The 17,515-nt window shown below is 55.3% G+C and overlaps 5 protein-coding genes and 1 long non-coding RNA gene across 6 annotated transcripts; 2 read left to right on the top strand and 4 right to left on the bottom strand.

Annotated features, from left to right (window-relative positions):
• Position 1: 1 nt before the first annotated feature.
• Positions 2–3,245, bottom strand: LOC126313408 (uncharacterized). The gene is made up of 2 exons (XM_049992354.1): positions 3,078–3,245; positions 2–2,893 (listed from the first exon to the last, which is right to left on the bottom strand). Exons 1-2 carry the CDS (start codon positions 3,243–3,245, stop codon positions 2–4), a joined length of 3,060 nt encoding a protein of 1,019 aa, XP_049848311.1.
• A 4,520-nt stretch (positions 3,246–7,765) lies between these two features.
• On the bottom strand, positions 7,766–10,403 carry LOC126313323 (uncharacterized). Its single transcript, XM_049992276.1, has 3 exons — positions 10,119–10,403; positions 9,524–9,765; positions 7,766–9,440 (listed from the first exon to the last, which is right to left on the bottom strand). The coding sequence occupies exons 1-3, from the start codon at positions 10,177–10,179 to the stop codon at positions 8,106–8,108; spliced, it is 1,638 nt and encodes a 545-aa protein (XP_049848233.1). The 5' UTR covers positions 10,180–10,403; the 3' UTR covers positions 7,766–8,105.
• Positions 10,404–10,608: 205 nt separating this feature from the next.
• On the top strand, positions 10,609–11,555 carry LOC126313326 (uncharacterized). Its single transcript, XR_007555109.1, has 3 exons — positions 10,609–10,669; positions 10,946–11,210; positions 11,324–11,555. It is a non-coding gene; the product is annotated as an uncharacterized LOC126313326 (long non-coding RNA).
• An 84-nt stretch (positions 11,556–11,639) lies between these two features.
• LOC126313325 (dCTP deaminase, dUMP-forming-like) lies at positions 11,640–12,462 on the bottom strand. The gene is made up of 4 exons (XM_049992278.1): positions 12,392–12,462; positions 12,215–12,262; positions 11,947–12,152; positions 11,640–11,887 (listed from the first exon to the last, which is right to left on the bottom strand). Exons 1-4 carry the CDS (start codon positions 12,454–12,456, stop codon positions 11,670–11,672), a joined length of 537 nt encoding a protein of 178 aa, XP_049848235.1. The 5' UTR covers positions 12,457–12,462; the 3' UTR covers positions 11,640–11,669.
• Positions 12,463–12,546: 84 nt separating this feature from the next.
• On the bottom strand, positions 12,547–15,304 carry LOC126313327 (uncharacterized). Its single transcript, XM_049992279.1, has 3 exons — positions 15,079–15,304; positions 14,692–14,944; positions 12,547–14,589 (listed from the first exon to the last, which is right to left on the bottom strand). Exons 1-3 carry the CDS (start codon positions 15,169–15,171, stop codon positions 12,629–12,631), a joined length of 2,307 nt encoding a protein of 768 aa, XP_049848236.1. The 5' UTR covers positions 15,172–15,304; the 3' UTR covers positions 12,547–12,628.
• Positions 15,305–15,462: 158 nt separating this feature from the next.
• Positions 15,463–17,061, top strand: LOC126313308 (rRNA 2'-O-methyltransferase fibrillarin-like). Its single transcript, XM_049992263.1, has 2 exons — positions 15,463–15,524; positions 15,610–17,061. Exons 1-2 carry the CDS (start codon positions 15,518–15,520, stop codon positions 16,503–16,505), a joined length of 903 nt encoding a protein of 300 aa, XP_049848220.1. The 5' UTR covers positions 15,463–15,517; the 3' UTR covers positions 16,506–17,061.
• The last annotated feature ends 454 nt before the right edge of the window (positions 17,062–17,515 follow it).

Here is a 17,515-nt window from a genome sequence, read left to right on the forward strand (position 1 = left end):
TTTAGCGACGGGATTTGGCGAGAATGTAGAGTGTGATGGCGAGCGCGAGTGCCGATACGATTGTGACGGTCCCAGCCGTCCAACGACTGGCGGGGGATGCGGCCATGCTTGCGGGATACAGGGTGACTTGGGTGTAGTGGTCGGGGGGAAGGAGGAGGTGGAAGAGTTCTTTGGCCAGATCTTCGTCAAGTATTTGGTCTAGGTTTTTGTTGGAGACTTTGTGTCCGAAGAGATGTCCCATTTGGTCGTCTTTCTTCAGGTGGGGGGGGAGGCTTTCTTGTTTTTGTCGGTAAAGTGCCTTGCTGACTTCTAGGGACGACCAGGGCGTGTCATGAGTTTGCAGGCTTTTGATGGCGCGGAGGACGCGGCGCGCTACGGACCGCGCATGGGTCGGGCCGGAGGAGAACTGAACGGCCAGCTCTCCGGGGAGGAGGGGGCCGAAGGGGTGCAGGGTGAAGGTGGAGATGCCGTGGATGTGATCCATGTCGTTGCGGAAGAGGTTGAACAGGTAGTTTTCCAACGCGCAGGCGATGACTTCCACGAGCGACGCCTCCAGCTGGACTTTGTACCCCGGAATAGGAAATGTGATGCGGGAGATGGCGATTCCCTCGTCGCCCTCGTAGAGACAGACTTCCTTGGTGCGCGGTCTGAACTGGACGGTCCTTTGCACTTTGCGGATGGTCTTGAGCTGTCGCTGGGCGCGCGCCTTGGGGGAGAAGAAGGGCTCCTCGTTCTTCGAGGGGATGCACGCGACGTATTTTTGCAGCAGCGAGAACAGTTGGTCCTCTTGGTCCTCGGAGAAGTTGCCGGTGAGGACGAACACGAACTCGGACGGGTTGGACCAGGCGCGCTCGAACCACCGCTGGCAGTCCGCCAGGTCTATTTTGCGCAGGTTCTCGTACGTCAGGGGAGACAACAGCGAGTGGTCCTGCCAGTTGAGAGACAGGGCGCGCTCCGACAGGCGAGAGCTCGGCGGGGACGAATCGCCGATCTGGTCCAGCAGCACGCGCAGCTCCTCCCAACACCGCTCGTCGGGCCAGCGGTTCGGGTGCCTCGTGAACAGGCAGTAAACCACTTGCAGCATGGATTCTAGGCAGGACGGAAAGCAGGAAAACTGCGCCTTCCTCTCGAACAGCAGCGAGTCCAAGCTCTTCATGACCACGCCCAGTTCGAACCCCAACATCGGGAGGCAAATCCCGCCTATCGATATGTGCTTCGCAAACAGGCTGGACGCCACCGCGGCGTCGTATTGAGCCCTGTTCCCTTCCTGCCACACCTCCGCGGACCCGCCCTCCGCGGCGATCTCCAGGTCGATGCCAAGAACGTTCTTGGGCTCTCTGTGCGTCACGCGGTTCACCACGACCTGCGCGGCGTTGCTCAGCTCCAAAATCACCGACGAGCCCCGTCTGTGAATCGACTCAATCCTCCCCGGAGGGCGCAGCTCCCGCTCCGCCACCAAGCTCGTGGGCTTGCAATACACGACCGGCGCGACCTCCTGGGCCTCCACTCGGCTCATCATCTCCCTCACCTCCGCCTCCAGACCGCTCGCCGAGACCAGCAGGTTCCCGGGCGCCAAAACCTTCCTCGCCACCTCGCGCAGGTAGGAACTCGTCAACCCGCTCGAGATCCTCCTCAAGCACGCCTTCATCGCCTTCGGCGACAGCACGGGCTCGTTGTACAAGTACCTCCTCACCAACTTCGTCGACAGGCGGTCGCTCGGCTGCTCCAGACACTCCTCGCGCGTCGCCAACTCGTCCATCACCACCTGAACCCTCTTCAAGTCCGAGCTCGATATCTCGTGCCTCTTCAGCCTCTCCACCTCAATCAGCGCCTCCCTCAACGCGTCCGCCTCGCCCTCCCTCGTGGAGGTCGCCCGCACCTCCAACACTCGGTGCCTCCTCGTCAGCCCGCTCTCCGACGCGCACATCTCCAATATCCGACCCAGATTCCCGTTCACCACCGCGTTGAAGCGACTGTTCATCAGCCACGTCAACACGCTCACCGCGTACAAAAAACACTTCTCCTCCAGCGTCCCTCGCCGAACGGGCTCCGCGTATCGAAACAACAGCCACAAGTGGGACCGACTCCCGTCCCGCGACCGCAGCGCCGCCAGCGCCGGCGAATTGGGCGCCTCCTCGTCGCCCCGCTCCACCTCCTCGAACTCCGACCTCGCCCCGCCGAAATGACGACACACGCTCTCTATCACCTCCTGCGTGTCGCCCATGTCGCCCACCACCACCACCGCCATGTTCTCCGGCCTGTACCACTTCTCATAAAAACGCCTCAACCTCTCCGGCGTGCAAGTCGACACCGACGACTCGAACCCCCTCCCACCCAAAGGCGCCCTCCCCTCGTACTCCGTCCCAACCAACGCCGCCTCCTCCACCCCCTCTCGGTCCCCCCACACCCCCGCCCTCCTCAACCTGCCCTCCTCCAACACCACCCCCCTCTCGTGACTCACGGCCCACTCCTCCATGCGACCCCCCGTCGCCATCTCCGACAACATCCTCACCGCCGTCTCCAGCCCCGCCCTCCTCCTCTCGGCGTCCAACCCCTCGTGCGGCACCACCATCCTGTACACCGTGTAATCGTACCTCGTCGTCGCGTTCGAGTCCGCGTCGGGACGCGCCCCCAAACTCGACACAAACCTCGCCAACTCCTTGTCGTCGTACCCCTCCGTCCCCCTAAACACCACGTGCTGCACCAGGTGCGCGCACCCCCTCTCCTCCTCCAACTCGTTGTAGCTCCCCACCTTCACCACCATCTGCACGTACACGCGCCCCACCGGCACCTCGTTCGCGCACAGCAGTATCCGCGTCCCGTTCGACAGCCTGCCCTCGAACACCCTCGGATCGCTCACCAACGCCCCCTCCCCGTCCACGCACTCCAACTCCTGCTCCTTCCCAAGCACAACCAAACAAAAAAAAAACCACCCGTCAGCCTACTCACCCCTCCACACACACCCACACACACAACTCGCGCTCGTTGTACCTCCCCCCCCTTTTTCCCCCCCTCTCGCGCACTCGCCTCCTCCTCGCCCCAACGCATCACCCCTCCCAACGCACGCCCCCGCTTACTTTCTCGCCCTCGACCCCGCGCGACTCGCTCCACGCGCACCCCTCGTCGCCCTCCTCGTCCAGAGCGCGATCCGCCAAGTCGCCGCCCTGGTCCAACTCGAAAAACCGACGCGTCGCCCGGCGCGGCAGCGGGCTCCGGCCAGCGCCGCCCGACCCCAAGTATGACATCTCCTCTCTCACTCGCGTACAAAGAGAGCGCTCCACCCGCCGAAGAAACTCAACGCCCGGCGCTAAAACAAACAATGAAATCTAAACCGTCGTACAAAACTGCAAATTCGGTACGCACTTTTTTTTATCCCTCGTCGCGCTCGCCCCCCCGTCCCCCGCACACCCCACCTATAACACACACACACACACGCCCGCGTGCGCCGCGACCCCCCCGACCAGCGCGCGCTACTCGCGCGCCCCCTTCTCCGAGGCGTACCCCAGGTCCCTCGCCAGCTGCTCCGAAAGCACCCTCACGAGCTTGCCGGGGCTGCGCGACGCCACGCCCTTCAGCGCGCTCAGCGGCAGCGCGCCGCGTATCAACTGGCTGTTTTGCGGCGACTCCGACAGCGACCGAAGCGCGCGAAGCGTGTGCAGCGTCAGCAGGTCGTCGTGCGGATTCAGAGAACGCACCATGAAGTCCAGAATCGGCGACGAAAGCCTCTGTACCGCGTGCGCCGCGCTGATCACTTGAGTCAGAGCGCTTCTCAGCTGACTCTCGTTCACGGGCGCGCCCCTCAGCTGCTCCGGCGACGACAGGCACCCCACCACCTGCTGCATCTCCTGGAAGAACCGCGCCTGCTTGCGCTCCAGCAAGAAGTGCCGGTGGGACGGCACCGACAGCAGCTGCGACAGCAGGCACAGCGCCAGCAACCTGTGCCACGCCGTGAACGACTGCAGCGAACTCAGTATCTCGTTCACGCACCGAATCGTCAGCGACGCCGACGACCTGATCTGCTCCACCGCAAACGCCCTGTGCAGCAGCTGCATCGCCAAAAACTGGCGCCGCTCCTTCTCCGCCGACGCGGCGAACGACGCCACCGGCTCCAGCCACCTGTGGCACAGCGACGACAACTTCTCCAGATTCTTCGGCTGCTCCGCCAGTCTGTTCATTATCGAAAGCGACGTCACCGACAACGCGTAAAAACTCGACATGCACAACGGCACCAGCAACTCCACCGCGTTCAGCGCCGTCAGGATGTCCCCGCACCCCGCGTCCCGCTCCAGCGCGCGCGACACGATGCGCAGCAGCGATATCCTCACCGGCAGCAGCTCCACGCCCGACGACAGGTAACGCACCGCGAACGTAATGCCCCCCAAAATTTTGAAATGGCTTATTCCCTGCGCCGAACGCGTCACCTTCTCCAACACGTACGCCGCCAGTATCGACTCGCGCGACACGTACGGCACAAGGTTGATCAACCCCTTCACCAGGAACAACGTCTCCGTATTCTCCGACACGAACTTCGGACTCTCCACCATCTTCGCCAACATGTTCAGCGCCGAATACTGCAAGTCGTCCAACCCCGAACCCAGTATCCTCGTCACCGCGTTCTTGAACCTCGACTCCTCGCACAACCTCCTCGCCTCCTCGTAACTCCACAGGCCAATTATCACCGCTATCAGGTGCACCTGCACCTGCACCGACGCCGAATAAAAAATCGCCCTAATCTTGCTCAGCCCGTTCGACGCAACCAAAATCCTCTTGTCCTCCTCCTCCACAATCAAGTTCGGCAACGCCCACACCACTTGCCGAAGGGACGCCGACTTGATCCCCGCGTCCCCCAACATTCCGACCAACAACTCCAACCCCTTCACCGCTCGCAGCGCCTCCCTCCCCTCCCGAAACGCGCAAATCGTCCCAATCACTCGAATCCCATACCTCTGAATCAACTCGTACTCCCCGCACTTCACGCACCGAACCAAGTCCCCCATCACCCCCCTCTCCACCACCGCCCTGGTAAAGCACCAGTGCCTGCACAAAGACTCCAGCGCCAACAACGTCGACTCCACCACGCACGTCCCCCCCGCCCTAAACTGGCCCTCGTTCCACGCCACGCTCGATTCCAGCCGCCTCACCGGCTCCAACAACTTCTCCAAAAACTCAGCCCTCTCCGAAATGTGCGCCACTCGCCGCTGGTCCGTCAGCCTGTCCAGCACGTTCAGCGCAATCACCCTCGTCGAGTAAACCTCCGACGACAACATCTCGCACACCTTCGTCGCAAACGCGTTCAAATTCGCCGAGTGCACTCCGGGCAACCCCGCCTCCTCTCTCGACCCCGCCTCCTCCCTCCACCCTGCCTCCGACCTCCCCTCCGCCCCCCCCCCTCCAGTGACACGGATCCCTGCACAAACTAATCTCCAACTGCACCTTCTCCCTGTTCTCCCTCTCCAACCTCCTCTCCTCCTCTCTCTCCGCCTCCTCACCCCCCCCCCTCTCCCTCAACCCCACCGACGCGCCCAAATCGCGCTCCTCCAAATACCGACATATCTCCTCAAAACTGGGCCTCCTCCTCGGATCGCACTGTCCGCACGCCCTCACCAACAACCGAATCCTCTTCTCCCCCTCTCCCCGCGCCGCGCCGCCCTCCAACAACTCTCCCCCCGGCCCCTCGCTCGACCTCGCGTCCCCCAACCTCATCTCGAACACCTCCGCCACAAACGCCCCGAAACCGCCCACGTCCGCCTCCTTCGTGCACTCCAACCCCTTCAACCGAGACTTCAAACCCGCGTATCCGTAGTCCGTCACCACCGCCCTCCCCTCCTCGTCCAGCACCACGTTCCTGCTCGACACGCTCCCGTGCACCACCCCCTGGCTGTGCAAGTACCTCATCGCCCCCGCCACCTCGCACACCATCCTCGCCCTCCCCTCCTCGGACAGACCCCCCGACGCCAACAACGTCCCACAATCCGTCCCCACCACCCACCTCCTCAACTGCATCTTGCACGCCTTGTTGTACACCCCCAACACCTCCGCCAAATTCCTGTGGCACAACCTCACGTAACGCTCCGTCTCCTCTCCAAACAACCGGTCGGCTCCGGGCGGCGCCGACTCCAATATCCGAATCGCCGCCTCCAAAATCAAACCGTCCGAACTCACAAATATCCCCCTCCAACTACTCCCCCACGTCCCCAGCCCCACCATGTACTGTATCACATAATCCCCAAAACTCAAGTCCAAAGGCACCTCCGGCTTCGCCGCCCAACAAATATTACTCATGTACAACCTCTCCCTCTTCAACTGCTCACTCGACTGGCAATCTCCGTCCACCCTCGCCATCAACTCTCGACCCCCCTCCTCGCTCGCCATCCCCCCCACCACGTCCCTCGCCGAATCCTCCACCTCCTCCCAGCACTCCCTCGCAAACTCCAAGCCCACCAAACTACTCCTCCTCTCCACCCTCACCGGCCTCTCCTCCCGACTCACCCGATCCACCGCAGGCGTCGGCTCCCGCTCTCCAGGCAACCCCCCCAACTCCACCCTCGACCCCTCCTCAAACCTCACCAACCTCTCCTCCTTCACCTCCCTCACCCTCGGCGCCCCCCCAACGCAGCTCGCACTCACCAACTGGCGCACGTTGCTCACACTGTGACACCTCTTGCCCTCTCTCGCCCTCATCTCCGGCCACCTGCCCTGCTCCGCCCCCACCCCCTGACAGGTCCCCACCGGCTCCCTCGCCAACTCCTTAACCGGCCTCCCATTCAACCACAACAACTTCGGCAAACTCTGCAAAATCAACGCCTCCAACTGCGACGGCTCGTCGTCCACCGCAAAACTCCCGTCTATGAACAACCACCTCAGTCTCGGCAACGACCTCAACTCCCTAAGCACGCTCCTCTCAAACTCCCCCATCACCATCCTCGCTCCGCACGACGACACGTCGAGCCACTTCAAACCCTTCAACTTGCCCAACTCTCTCCACCCCCCTTTCCACGGACACACACGCCTTAGTCTACGCTCACCAACCCCCCCCTCCCCCCCTCCCCCTCAAAACGTACTTAATATCCGATTGTTCGAAATGTTCAGAGACTCCAACCGACTCTGGTCGTCAAAACTCGGCAAATCACTCAGGCGATTGCTCGAAATCGACAACACCTTCAACTTCGTCATCCCACGCAAACACAGCCGCGATATCTCGTTGTTGTCCAGGTACAACGTCCTGAGCCTCGACAGCTTCTTCGCGTACTCTCCAATCCCAAACTCCGCCAAACAATTGTTCGACAAATCGAGTCTGTTCAAAAAACCGAACATTAGCAAAAACCACCCCGCCCGATAGAGAGGCGCAGACACCCGCATCAACCCTAGGAATTGTACTTTCTCACCGACTCGAGGTATCCCTGAATCCGCGCCACATCGTCCACCCGAAGCTCGCCCGACGAAAGGTCGATCGCGGTGCAAGACTTTCCAAAAATATTTTTGGTGACTTTGACATTTTGAGCAACTAATGTTTCGAACTGTTCCAAGTCGCTGTTCTTCTTGTCGCGAGGGTCGGCGCCACCTAACCCGGCCACTGGCGAATAGCTCACACCCTTCATCTATCTTCTCAGCTGAGGGGCCTCTACCAATGCTATATTCCGCCACAAAAAATCATAACCTCGAGCCACTCAGCGTCACCCGAAGACTTTCACGTCAATACGCCACCGTGCACCCGCGACTGTAAATGACGATATACTGAGCCTGTCTATATCAACGTGGCAGGCTGAAACATGTAAAAAAAATGATAGCGTAAATCGCTCGAATTTTTAAAACCGATAAGTTACCGAGTAACCCGCCCCGCTAGTTCTGCCGGCACGGAAAAGGCCTAGACCTCATCCGCTCGAAGGCGCCCTTCGACGAACGACGCGCGGATCGCGACGAGTCAGCCGGAGATGTCAAACCAACCACAGGTGAAAAAAACCATCAGATGCTCTGAAGGCCCTTCGGAAAACGGGGTGAACTTCAAATGTGTGCACATTCGCACAACTTCAGAAGAACAGAATAAAGCAGAGGGGACATATGTCAAAAATTTTAGAGCGCGTCATTATTATAAAAAGTCACTCCGATCATTCGTCTTCATCGTATCTCTTTGGAGCGGCTTTTGGTTCTAACCTGATCACATCGTCGATGCGTAGGATGCTCATTGCGGCCTCGGTCGCAAACCGAATGTATTTGATTTTGCCTTGGCTTGATTCAAGAACCCCTTGGTCGATGATGTCGGCGGGCTTGCCTTCGGTCAAATCGAGGCCGTATCTGGAGAAACGCTTCTTGTCTTCTTTGTCCTGAGCGGCCTTATGCAAAGTACACAATTTGGCTGTCAGGTCGATGGCATCTTTAGAGGCGTTGACAGCAAGGGTTTTGGGGATGACCAACAACGCCTGGGAAAATTCGGCGACGGCCAACTGTTCACGAGAACCCAGTGTGCGCGCAAAGCTTTCAAGATACATGGCGAGAGCAACTTCAACGGCGCCGCCTCCAGGGACGACCGAATTCATCTCGAGCACGTTTTTGACTGCACATAAACAATCGTGTATGGTGCGGTTCATTTCATCTAACATAAAGGAATTGGCGCCGCGGAGAATGATGCTCGCACCTTGAGACTCCTTGGTACCTCGAATGATGATAAGCTCTTGATCAGATATAGATTCTTGGGACACAGATCCGGCCTCTCCCAAATTGGCCGGGTCGAATGACTCCTCCCCCTCTAGATTCGCCATCGACAAAATAAGCTTTCCCCCAGTCGCCCTTGCTATCCTCTTGAGGTCAGACTTCTTGCAGCGACGAACACCCATAACTCCTGCGTCAATCATGTATTTACATGCAAAGTCATCAATTCCTTTGGTCGTAAGAATCACATTGGCCCCGGCCTTGATAATCATATCTACTCGCTCCTTCAATAGAGTGTGTTCTCTCTCGTGAATCGAAACCAGTTCCTGAGGATCCTGAATGCTAATGGATACGCCCAGAGGCAGCTTCGCCTTGCTCAAGTTGAAATCGCAAAGTGCGATTTTTGCATTGGTTATGCGCTTCGGCATTCCCTGCGCCGCAATCACGCAATTGAGTGCATACCCCTCAACATACATACTCTCCCTCGCACTATGGCCCGTAGCGCGAAGAATATTAATGTGAGATATTGGATATTTGAATGTCCCCTTTTTTCCTATTTGCTTCACCCTTTGTACGGCCTTTACCACCAACTCTGCAAAATAGTCGGAATCAGGGCCAATCACCTTGCTCGCCATGCTCGTCTTGACAACGGAATACAATACGTTCTTCCCAAGTGCCTCCGCGTTTATAGACAGCTGCTTCTCAATGTAATTGCATGCCTCATTCATCGCCACACAGAAGCCACTCACCACATTCGTTGTGTGCGTCCCCTTCTTGATCAACTGGTCGCCTCGCTTTTGGCGCAACGCAAAAAAAAAAAATCAGTACAAATTCCTGTAAGGTTTTGTAACGGAAAGCCCTCTCCTCCCTCACCTACCCTCAACAGCTCAGTCGCCAATATAACCACCGACGTCGTCCCGTCCCCGACCTCCTCATCCTGCAATTGCGCCAACTCCACCAATACGCGAGCAGCAGGGTGCTCCACTTCAAGTCCCTTCAATATTGTAGCGCCATCGTTCGTAACCGTGACATCTCCAATCTGATCCACCAACATCTTGTCTAACCCCTCCGGGCCTAGAGATGACTTCAAAATGTTCGCAAGCGCAATACACGCCGTCACTTAGGAAAAACGCGAGTTAGCCTACCGTTCCACACATAAACGCACACACATACATAGATCTGCGCGGCAATCTGCACGCCTCTTCCTCTAACATCGCCGAAAAGTCTCGCAGCGCGTCGGGTTCGAAGCTCGCAAGCTCTGTTTGCTCTTTTATTCACGCGATCTCTTGAGCACAAAAAAAACGCTCCGCTCCTCCCACCTGCGCCGGCCAATCTTCATCTCAAGTCTAGCACAGTGAGACGAGCGCGACACCCACTCGACCTGCGCTTAAACCCCTCTCAAGCAAAAAAAAAAAGCCTAGCGAAAACGCCACTCGCATGCCTCCCAATGCGCTCAAATACATCTAACATACCGTTCTGAGTACGTATGTCCTGTCCAGATACGCGCTCACCTATAAAATTGATTCCGGGCATGATGAACAACAGAGAACCAACAGACTGACCAAGAAAACAAGATGTGGTAAAAAAATAACAAAAAAATTAATTCGATTCATTCTTCTAGGACAAAGGTCAAAAAGAGACATTCCGAAAAATCAAAAAAAAAAAGTCTTAATACTTAAAGACACATCTTCTCTTGTCTGACGAATTCGACCTAACCCAATGTAGGCGTACTTTTCTCGTCTAAATCAAATCGAAATCTGAAAAATTATTTTACTCAAAAGCCACGTGGACCACAAAAGCCAATTTTTTTCTAGATCTATATATCTGAAATATGCCGGCCTTTTTACTTAATCAAAAAATATTCTTAGTTTTGAGCTCTCATATACTCCAAATTATAGGGTTCCTCTTGTTTTTTTTTTCCAAAATTTATAGATCAAAAAAAAAAAAAAACAAGATTCAGCTATTTTAAAGCATCATCTTGTATTGTAATCGCCGTTAGATTGGCTATCTAATTGCGTCTCTCGTACGTCTCAAACCCCTCTTTTTTTTCGCTATGATTCTTCAGTGTTCTTTCCAAAGCACTTCAAAAATGAAGAAATCTGAATCGCTGCTGCCAAAATACCTTAAGTCCTCTGCATCTGCGACTTTCAGAGCCAGGCCCTCCAAACAAGGGTAACCCCATTGCCTATCGACCCGCAGGGCTGGGTTCTCTTTTTTTATACATCCACTAACAATAATTACACAATATACTGGTCTCTGCTCTTTTGCTGCGCACGCGCTTTCATCTTCATTCTTTCAGGGCTAGCGAACACGATGGTCAAGTTTATGAAACCCGGAAGAGTCCTCCTTCTAGTCCGAGGCCGACACGCCGGAAAGAAGGCCGTCATCATCCAGACCTTCGATGAGGGATCTGCCAAACGTCATTATCCTCATGCTATTGTCATTGGAATCGACAGACCACCTCGCCAAATCAAGAAGTCAATGCCCGACAAAAAATTAATAAGACGTTCGCGCGTCGTTCCGTTCATCAAGTATGTCAACTACAGACATTTGATGCCCACAAGGTATGTCCTTCTTTCTCGTCTACGAATCAGCAGCACGTTGCTTTTCCTACAGTTAGAAGCTGCGTCCATTTTCACTATAACTTATTTTTTTCGACCTGCCACACATTTTGTAGGTACAACATCGACGTGTCCGACATTTTGAAGGTTGTCAACCCTCAAACCATCGCACTCGGACGTCGCACTCGAACCAAGGCACGCATCAGATCAATCCTGCAAAAGCGCTATTACTCAGGACAGAGCCCTTGGCTATTTACGCGCTTTCGATTCTAAAACTTTGTGCATTACTCTGTTTTCCGTACAATATCCGTAATAAAATGCCGAATGAGGGTTCATGACTTTATTAGATCACATACGTCATTTGAAAGGGGCCGATTACAAAAACGATGCGGCTCTCTCTCACAGGGAAAGAGGACGTGTTGCCGCAATCAACACAAGGGGAAATCAAGTGCTTTTCGATTTCTATAGTGAATTTTGAGTTTTGTAGAAGCCGTTGTATTTAGAAGTGCCAAACATCCGAATGAAGATGAGTTGACAGAGTTTGGTGCCTGGAATCAGTTCTAGTACGTGATTACTAGCATTGTATATTTCCAGCACCTGCCGATTGTTAATTCCTGGATTGATAAATCCGGCTGTTATGTGAATCAGAAGCCCTAGACGAGCGAATCGAGAGCGTCCCTCTTTTGACACGTTGTAGTGTGATTTTTTTTAAGTTTAATTAAAGTATCAAAGAGCGTACCGAGCAAGCCGCATATCTTGTCGGAGAGAGCAACTCTTTCTAAAGTGATGCCGAGACACATTTTGCCTGGGGGGAGGAGGTAGGTTTCACCCTCTGGTATAACGGTTTTAACGGTGATGTCTTCATAGCTGGTTCTCTCGGTGACTTTGAGAGGTTGAGCGCAGGGGATGAAGGAGCGGAACTCGTTGCTGAGAGTCAGGTCAATACTGATCGACGGAGAGGGGTTAAGGGAGAGGACAGGGTGGCAGATTTGACATCGAATCTGTACCTTGCAGCACCGACAGAATCGGGGTCGTATGGCTGTATAATGATTTCTCTGTTTGTGTGACACATTCAGGAATCGGGGAAAAAAGTGAGCTATTTAGACAGGTGGAGGAGGGAGTGGTTGGCGAGCGCGTTGAGATGGGAGGAGAGGGCGTAAGTGTCTAAAGGGGTGATAACGTACCCTGATTCGATGGCATTTTGAATTTCGCGGCGAGACAAGATAGCTCCTGTAGACTCGAGGGACATGGGTGCACCAAGAGTAAGGGGAGAAATGCGGAAAGGGTGGGACAAAAAAAAGTGGCAGGACAAGTAACAGAGGAATTGACAAAGGAAGGGGGAGAGAAAGGAGACGCAGTGGGATGTGTATGGCATACGTATACAGTTTTTTTTGCTTTTTTGTGGTTGCTGGTGGCAGGATTCAGAACGTGATACCGTTTAGTCTGATGGATATGGGAGGAGATCCGTCTGGTCGAATACGTTGCGCGAGTTTGCGCCCTGCGTCCCAGGTGCCGCCTTGCAGGATTTTTGACATAGGGAGTTCTGATTCGGACATGTTTAGATTTTTGCGAATATGAGGAGCGATGAGATCTACGAGAGCGATGGTGAGGGACCGCCATTCTATGACAAGTTCGGCGCCGACGTCGTATTCGTAGTCTGAGTCCGAGGGGTTTTTAAGGGAGAGGACGCCCGAGTCGAAGAACAGTCCGCCATTTCTGTACTCGGCAAGAGCGGTGAGGGCATCCAGATCCGATATGGATATGCCCAAGGACGTAAGGGGTTCGTAGAGTGAATAGCAGACCCATTGCGTGATCTTGTGGAAGGGGACAAGGTCGCTTCCTGGTACGCCTGGAACTTTGAGGAGTTGGTACTGCCATACGTCGCCTTGTTTGATTTTGGGAGTGTTTGTGGGCCAAACGGAGGAGAACGTTCTGACCAACGTGCCGAACAGAGTGTACATGGACAACGGTTGGCTAGAGTGGTCGTGACGAGTTTCTCTTAGAGCCCAGTCGACAAGGTTTCCTGGTCGAATGACTTCGTATCCAAACACGTGAGGATTTAGAGCTAGACTTTCAGCGAATTTTTGAAGAACCTTGTATCGAGCATCTATCGATGCCAGAGGGTTGGTTATGCTGTGTTGGAGGGCATGTTTAAAGTCGCTGAATGTCAGTTTAAGAATGCCGAGTGTATTGACGCGATGGGGTGACGCCGGATCACTGGAGAACATGCCGGCCTCGAACATGTCTAGCGTAGCCTTGGCGAGCCCTTCGGACCTCGTGAGAGTTCTGTTATCTTTGTCGAGGTATTTCCACTTCGTGCCTGTGCCTGCATCGAGGAGTACAGAGATGACAGCTAGATCGACCAGTCGTCTCACCTTTTCTTTATCGCTGCATTTCCAGTTCTTCTTCAGATCTTCTATAGAGGTTACCTGTTCGAAGTGCCTCCATCGAGAGTGGTGCGGTATATTTCCAGAGGGATAGTTCGTCCGAATTACCTCGGTCACGAAGTCGATCGTCCATTCTAGCTTTTCCAAGTGAAGGGAGAAGTATTTGGTTTTGTTTTGTTTCGCCAATTCGTACACTTTTTTTGACGCTGCGCGAACATTGTTCAAATCCATGATTTGTTCATACACTTGCTCGGTCAGCTTGCTGTTAGACGCGTACCCCGATGCGATTTTGGCCGTAATTTCCGTCATCGCACCGCTCGGCACATAGTCCTCCGGGAGTGACACTCTCTCCATTACCTCGATTCCGGCCCCTATAATTGCCTCGAACTTGTCGCTGGACATGCTCAACAGTTTGTCGATTCGACTGATCCCCAGCCACAGAATCACGTCTGGCATCAGCTCTTGCATTCTCGCGTCCTGAATTCCCGCGATGCTCTCCGTTTGCTTGAAATACATTTCCGGCCTATCGCCGCCCTCTTGGTTCTGTCTCGCGTTATATACGCGGTATTTGATCACTTCTCCGAGTGATCTGCCTTCCTTCCGGAAGTAAATGATCACGCCTATCCCGCCGCGTTGAGCGCATTCGATCGCGCCTTGCATCGCGTAGATCAAATAGGGCCTGCAGGTACACATGTCGCTTCCAAACGTGTCCGAAGAGTTGCACTCGTCGTGCACCCTCAGCGCGACCTCCGTCCTCGCGTTCCCCAGCCTTTCTATGTCTCCGAACAAATACACGGTCACCCCTTCGGTGGGGGGCAAGTAGGCTCTCAGCTCCTCTTTCTTCAGCGTTTCGTCTCCCGTATACTTGTACAGCGCTTCTCTCAGCTTCTTCTCCTCGACGCCTAATCGACGACTTATTCCCGGCAGATTCCACACATAGTCGATCGCTATTTTCGTCGTCTTCACGCTCCCGTCCTGCAAGACGACGTTCCCGTCTAGAGGTTTTGGCAACGGCGCTCGCCGCGCTTTGTGTGTCAGAAAGAGACAAGTTCTTCCCCCTCGCGGTCGGTAACTCTCTTATCGTCTCATACACGTACCCTTTTCTACGATGAAAGGTGCAAGTTCGAATTCTGGGATGTGCAGCAGCGCCGTCGTTGACGAGATCGTTGGCCGCTTCGCCACCAGGCCCCACGGGTCTATGGTGACAATTCTCTCCCAGTGCCTCGACACCACGGAGTTGGACAGCAGTCTCATGAGGGCGGGGTCGATGCGCTCATCTGCGGAGCGTCTGGTGCGAAAGGAGGTCAGGTCCTGTTTGAACTTGAGCTCGCACAGCGCGTGGTAGACAGAGTGAGGTCGAGTTAAAGGAAAATAGGCGCGGGGTGGAGAGGACGCCCCGGGCGAGGCGAGCTCGGCCGAGGACGCGCCGCGCGGCGCCGTCAAAAAGGAGGCAGTTGGCGTAACATTTGCAACAAAAAGGATATATAGCTACCGCCGAAGTGACCGCAGTATTGGCCTCTCTCGAGATCCGCGTGGAGATGGGGGGAAGCATATCGCGTGTCGTAGTAGGATTCCATTGTGTGGGACTGGTTCAAGTGGTATGGATGTGGGTAGAAGGGAGAGTGAGTATGACATGTGTCAAAGTGATAGGTGACGGGGCCGCGAATGCGCGGGCGCGGACGAGTGGAGCGGTTTCGGAGGCGAGCGGCGGTGGAGTACGACCGAGCGCTTAAAATGCGCGTAGTTTTGGTTGGTGGGGAGGGAGAGAAAAGGGGGATCGAGGCGGAAAAGAGGTAGTGGGTGCGAAATTTTTTTTTTTAGAGAGGGGCATTTTTTAAATAAGAATTGTGGCAAATCGGGATCTGAGATCGTGGCTGTAAGGCATTCAAGCAACTGGGGCCGTCATTTGAGGATTTGGAATTGATGTCAGGTATGGAAAAATACTTTTTAGACGCACGGTAGCCCTGAGAGCGCGGATAGGGGGGGAGACTAACGCTTGTTTGGCGAGGAGCCAGAGAGAGGTCGAGGTGATCGAAGAGGCGGGATGAGCCGCGGAGGGAGAGGAGGAGCGGTTCGAGGTAACAGAGGGGGGATGGGTGGCCGAGGGGGCAGAGGGGGAGGAGGAGACAGAAGGAAGGGCCGAGAAGGAAACAACAATCGTCAAGCTAAGAAGAAAGGTGGATCTAAGGTAATTATCGAAGCGCATCGTCACCGCGGCGTGTTTATTGCGAGAGGAAAAGAGGACATGTTGGTTACACTGAACATGGTGGTGGGAAATACGGTATATGGAGAGAAGAAGGTGGTTGTAGAAGGAAGTAGTCCGGAGGAGAAGAAGGAGTACCGTCAGTGGAATCCGTTTCGTTCTAAATTAGCGGCATGTATTTTACGTGGGATTAGAGATATTTACATGGGTCCTGGTTCCAAGGTTCTATATTTAGGGGCGGCGTCAGGCACGACTGTTTCTCACGTTTCGGACATCGTTGGTCCGACAGGGGCAGTTTATGCGGTGGAAATGGCGCACAGGCCAGGGAGGGAGTTGATAGAGGTGGCGAAGATTCGCACGAACATTGTTCCGATTATCGAGGATGCGCGGTACCCCGCCAAATATCGTATGATTGTTCCGATGGTGGACGTGTTGTTTGCGGACGTTGCTCAACGTGCACAGGCGCAAATTTTTTCAATTAACGCGTCTAACTTTCTCAAGAATGACGGGCACTTCGTAATTTCCATCAAGGCGAGTTGCATCGACTCGACGGTCGCTCCTAGCACCGTTTTCAGCAAGGTTCGTGACGAGCTGATCGAAAATCAGTTCAAGCCGATTGAGCAGATATCTCTCGAGCCCTACGAACGCGACCATGCGGTTGTCACTGGGGTCTATCGCCCCAGCAAGAAGGAAAAGGCACCAGAGTGACGGCGCCCCGAGGCGGCCCCCCGGAGGCGCCCAATCGTATATCGGACCCAGGTAGTCCAGACGAAGCGGTTCTCGAAAGGCGACAATTTTCTTGCAGGAGAAATGTAAAACGATTCGTACCTCTCACGCGCAACGGGGCCTCTTTTTTTTTTTTTGCGTGCAGGGACTTGTTGGCGCGGCATGCCAGCGACACACAAGGGCGGTCGTGTGTGCGGGGAGTTCATTGGCGCGGCTTGCCGACGACACACAAGGGGGTGGTCGTGTGCGCGAGGAGTTCGCTGGCGCGGCCTGTCAGAGCGGTACACAAGGGCGGTCGTGTGTGCGGGGAGTTTATTGGCGCGGCTTGCCAACGGTGCACAGGGGCGGTCGTGTGCGCGGGGAAGTCGTTGGCGCGGCCCGTTAGAGCGGCACACAAGGGCGGTCGTGTGTGCGGGGGGTTTATTGGCGCGGCTCGCCAACGATACGCAGGGCCGGTTGCGTGCGCAGGGAGCTTGTTGGCGCGGCCCGTCAGAGCGATACACAAGGCCGGCCGTGTGTGCGGCGCTACGGCGATCTAGGAAGCGACATCGGTCGATCTCAGCGTTCGGAGGATGTAGTGAGCCTGTTCGGCGGACTGGCAGGGCACGCGCTGGAATGGCCTGTAAAGCGAGGGATCCACCTGTGAGGAGTCCGACAAGAAGAAGAAGGCGATGTCAGGGTCCGCGTGGACCACGTCTATGCAGGAGTCTATGCTGGCGTGCCACTGAAGGCGCTGCGCCTGGAAGAAAAAAATGGAGTCGTGGGTGAGGAGCAGGAGGGTGTCGGGAAAGACCCAGTAATGAAAGAGGTACGAATGGAACTTCAGACTTGGGTGACCGAGCTGAGTGATCAGCATCTGTCCGTAGGAAAGTCGCAGGTCGTAGGGACGCAGGGTCGAGTCTGGGAGGACGTATCTTGGGGGCCGAAGCGGGGGCAAAGAAAATTTGGATGAAAAGAGCCTCCCTATTTTGAGGTAGTTGAAGAGCAAATTG

This window comes from Schistocerca gregaria, unplaced genomic scaffold (genome assembly GCF_023897955.1).
Source record: "Schistocerca gregaria isolate iqSchGreg1 unplaced genomic scaffold, iqSchGreg1.2 ptg000473l, whole genome shotgun sequence".
NCBI classification, from domain to species: Eukaryota; Metazoa; Arthropoda; class Insecta; order Orthoptera; family Acrididae; genus Schistocerca; species Schistocerca gregaria.

Excerpts from the sequence above, each read along its gene's own strand:
- LOC126313325 (XM_049992278.1), bottom strand. The coding sequence starts at position 12,456 with ATGTCCCTCGAGTCTACAGGAGCTATCTTGTCTCGCCGCGAAATTCAA. Across the intron at positions 12,263-12,391 it reads CAAAATGCCATCGAATCAGG|AGAAATCATTATACAGCCAT; the intron begins GTACGTTATCAC and ends TCACACAAACAG. Across the intron at positions 12,153-12,214 it reads GATTCTGTCGGTGCTGCAAG|TATTGACCTGACTCTCAGCA; the intron begins GTACAGATTCGA and ends TCCGTCGATCAG.
- LOC126313408 (XM_049992354.1), bottom strand. The coding sequence starts at position 3,245 with ATGTCATACTTGGGGTCGGGCGGCGCTGGCCGGAGCCCGCTGCCGCGC. Across the intron at positions 2,894-3,077 it reads GCGGGGTCGAGGGCGAGAAA|GAGTTGGAGTGCGTGGACGG; the intron begins GTAAGCGGGGGC and ends GGGAAGGAGCAG.
- LOC126313323 (XM_049992276.1), bottom strand. The coding sequence starts at position 10,179 with ATGCCCGGAATCAATTTTATAGGTGAGCGCGTATCTGGACAGGACATA. Across the intron at positions 9,766-10,118 it reads GGACATACGTACTCAGAACG|TGACGGCGTGTATTGCGCTT; the intron begins GTATGTTAGATG and ends GTTTTTCCTAAG. Across the intron at positions 9,441-9,523 it reads TGGCGACTGAGCTGTTGAGG|CGAGGCGACCAGTTGATCAA; the intron begins GTAGGTGAGGGA and ends TTGCGCCAAAAG.
- LOC126313327 (XM_049992279.1), bottom strand. The coding sequence starts at position 15,171 with ATGGAATCCTACTACGACACGCGATATGCTTCCCCCCATCTCCACGCG. Across the intron at positions 14,945-15,078 it reads GTCACTTCGGCGGTAGCTAT|TCTGTCTACCACGCGCTGTG; the intron begins ATATCCTTTTTG and ends ACTCGACCTCAC. Across the intron at positions 14,590-14,691 it reads ACCTTTCATCGTAGAAAAGG|ACGGGAACGTCGTCTTGCAG; the intron begins GTACGTGTATGA and ends CAAAACCTCTAG.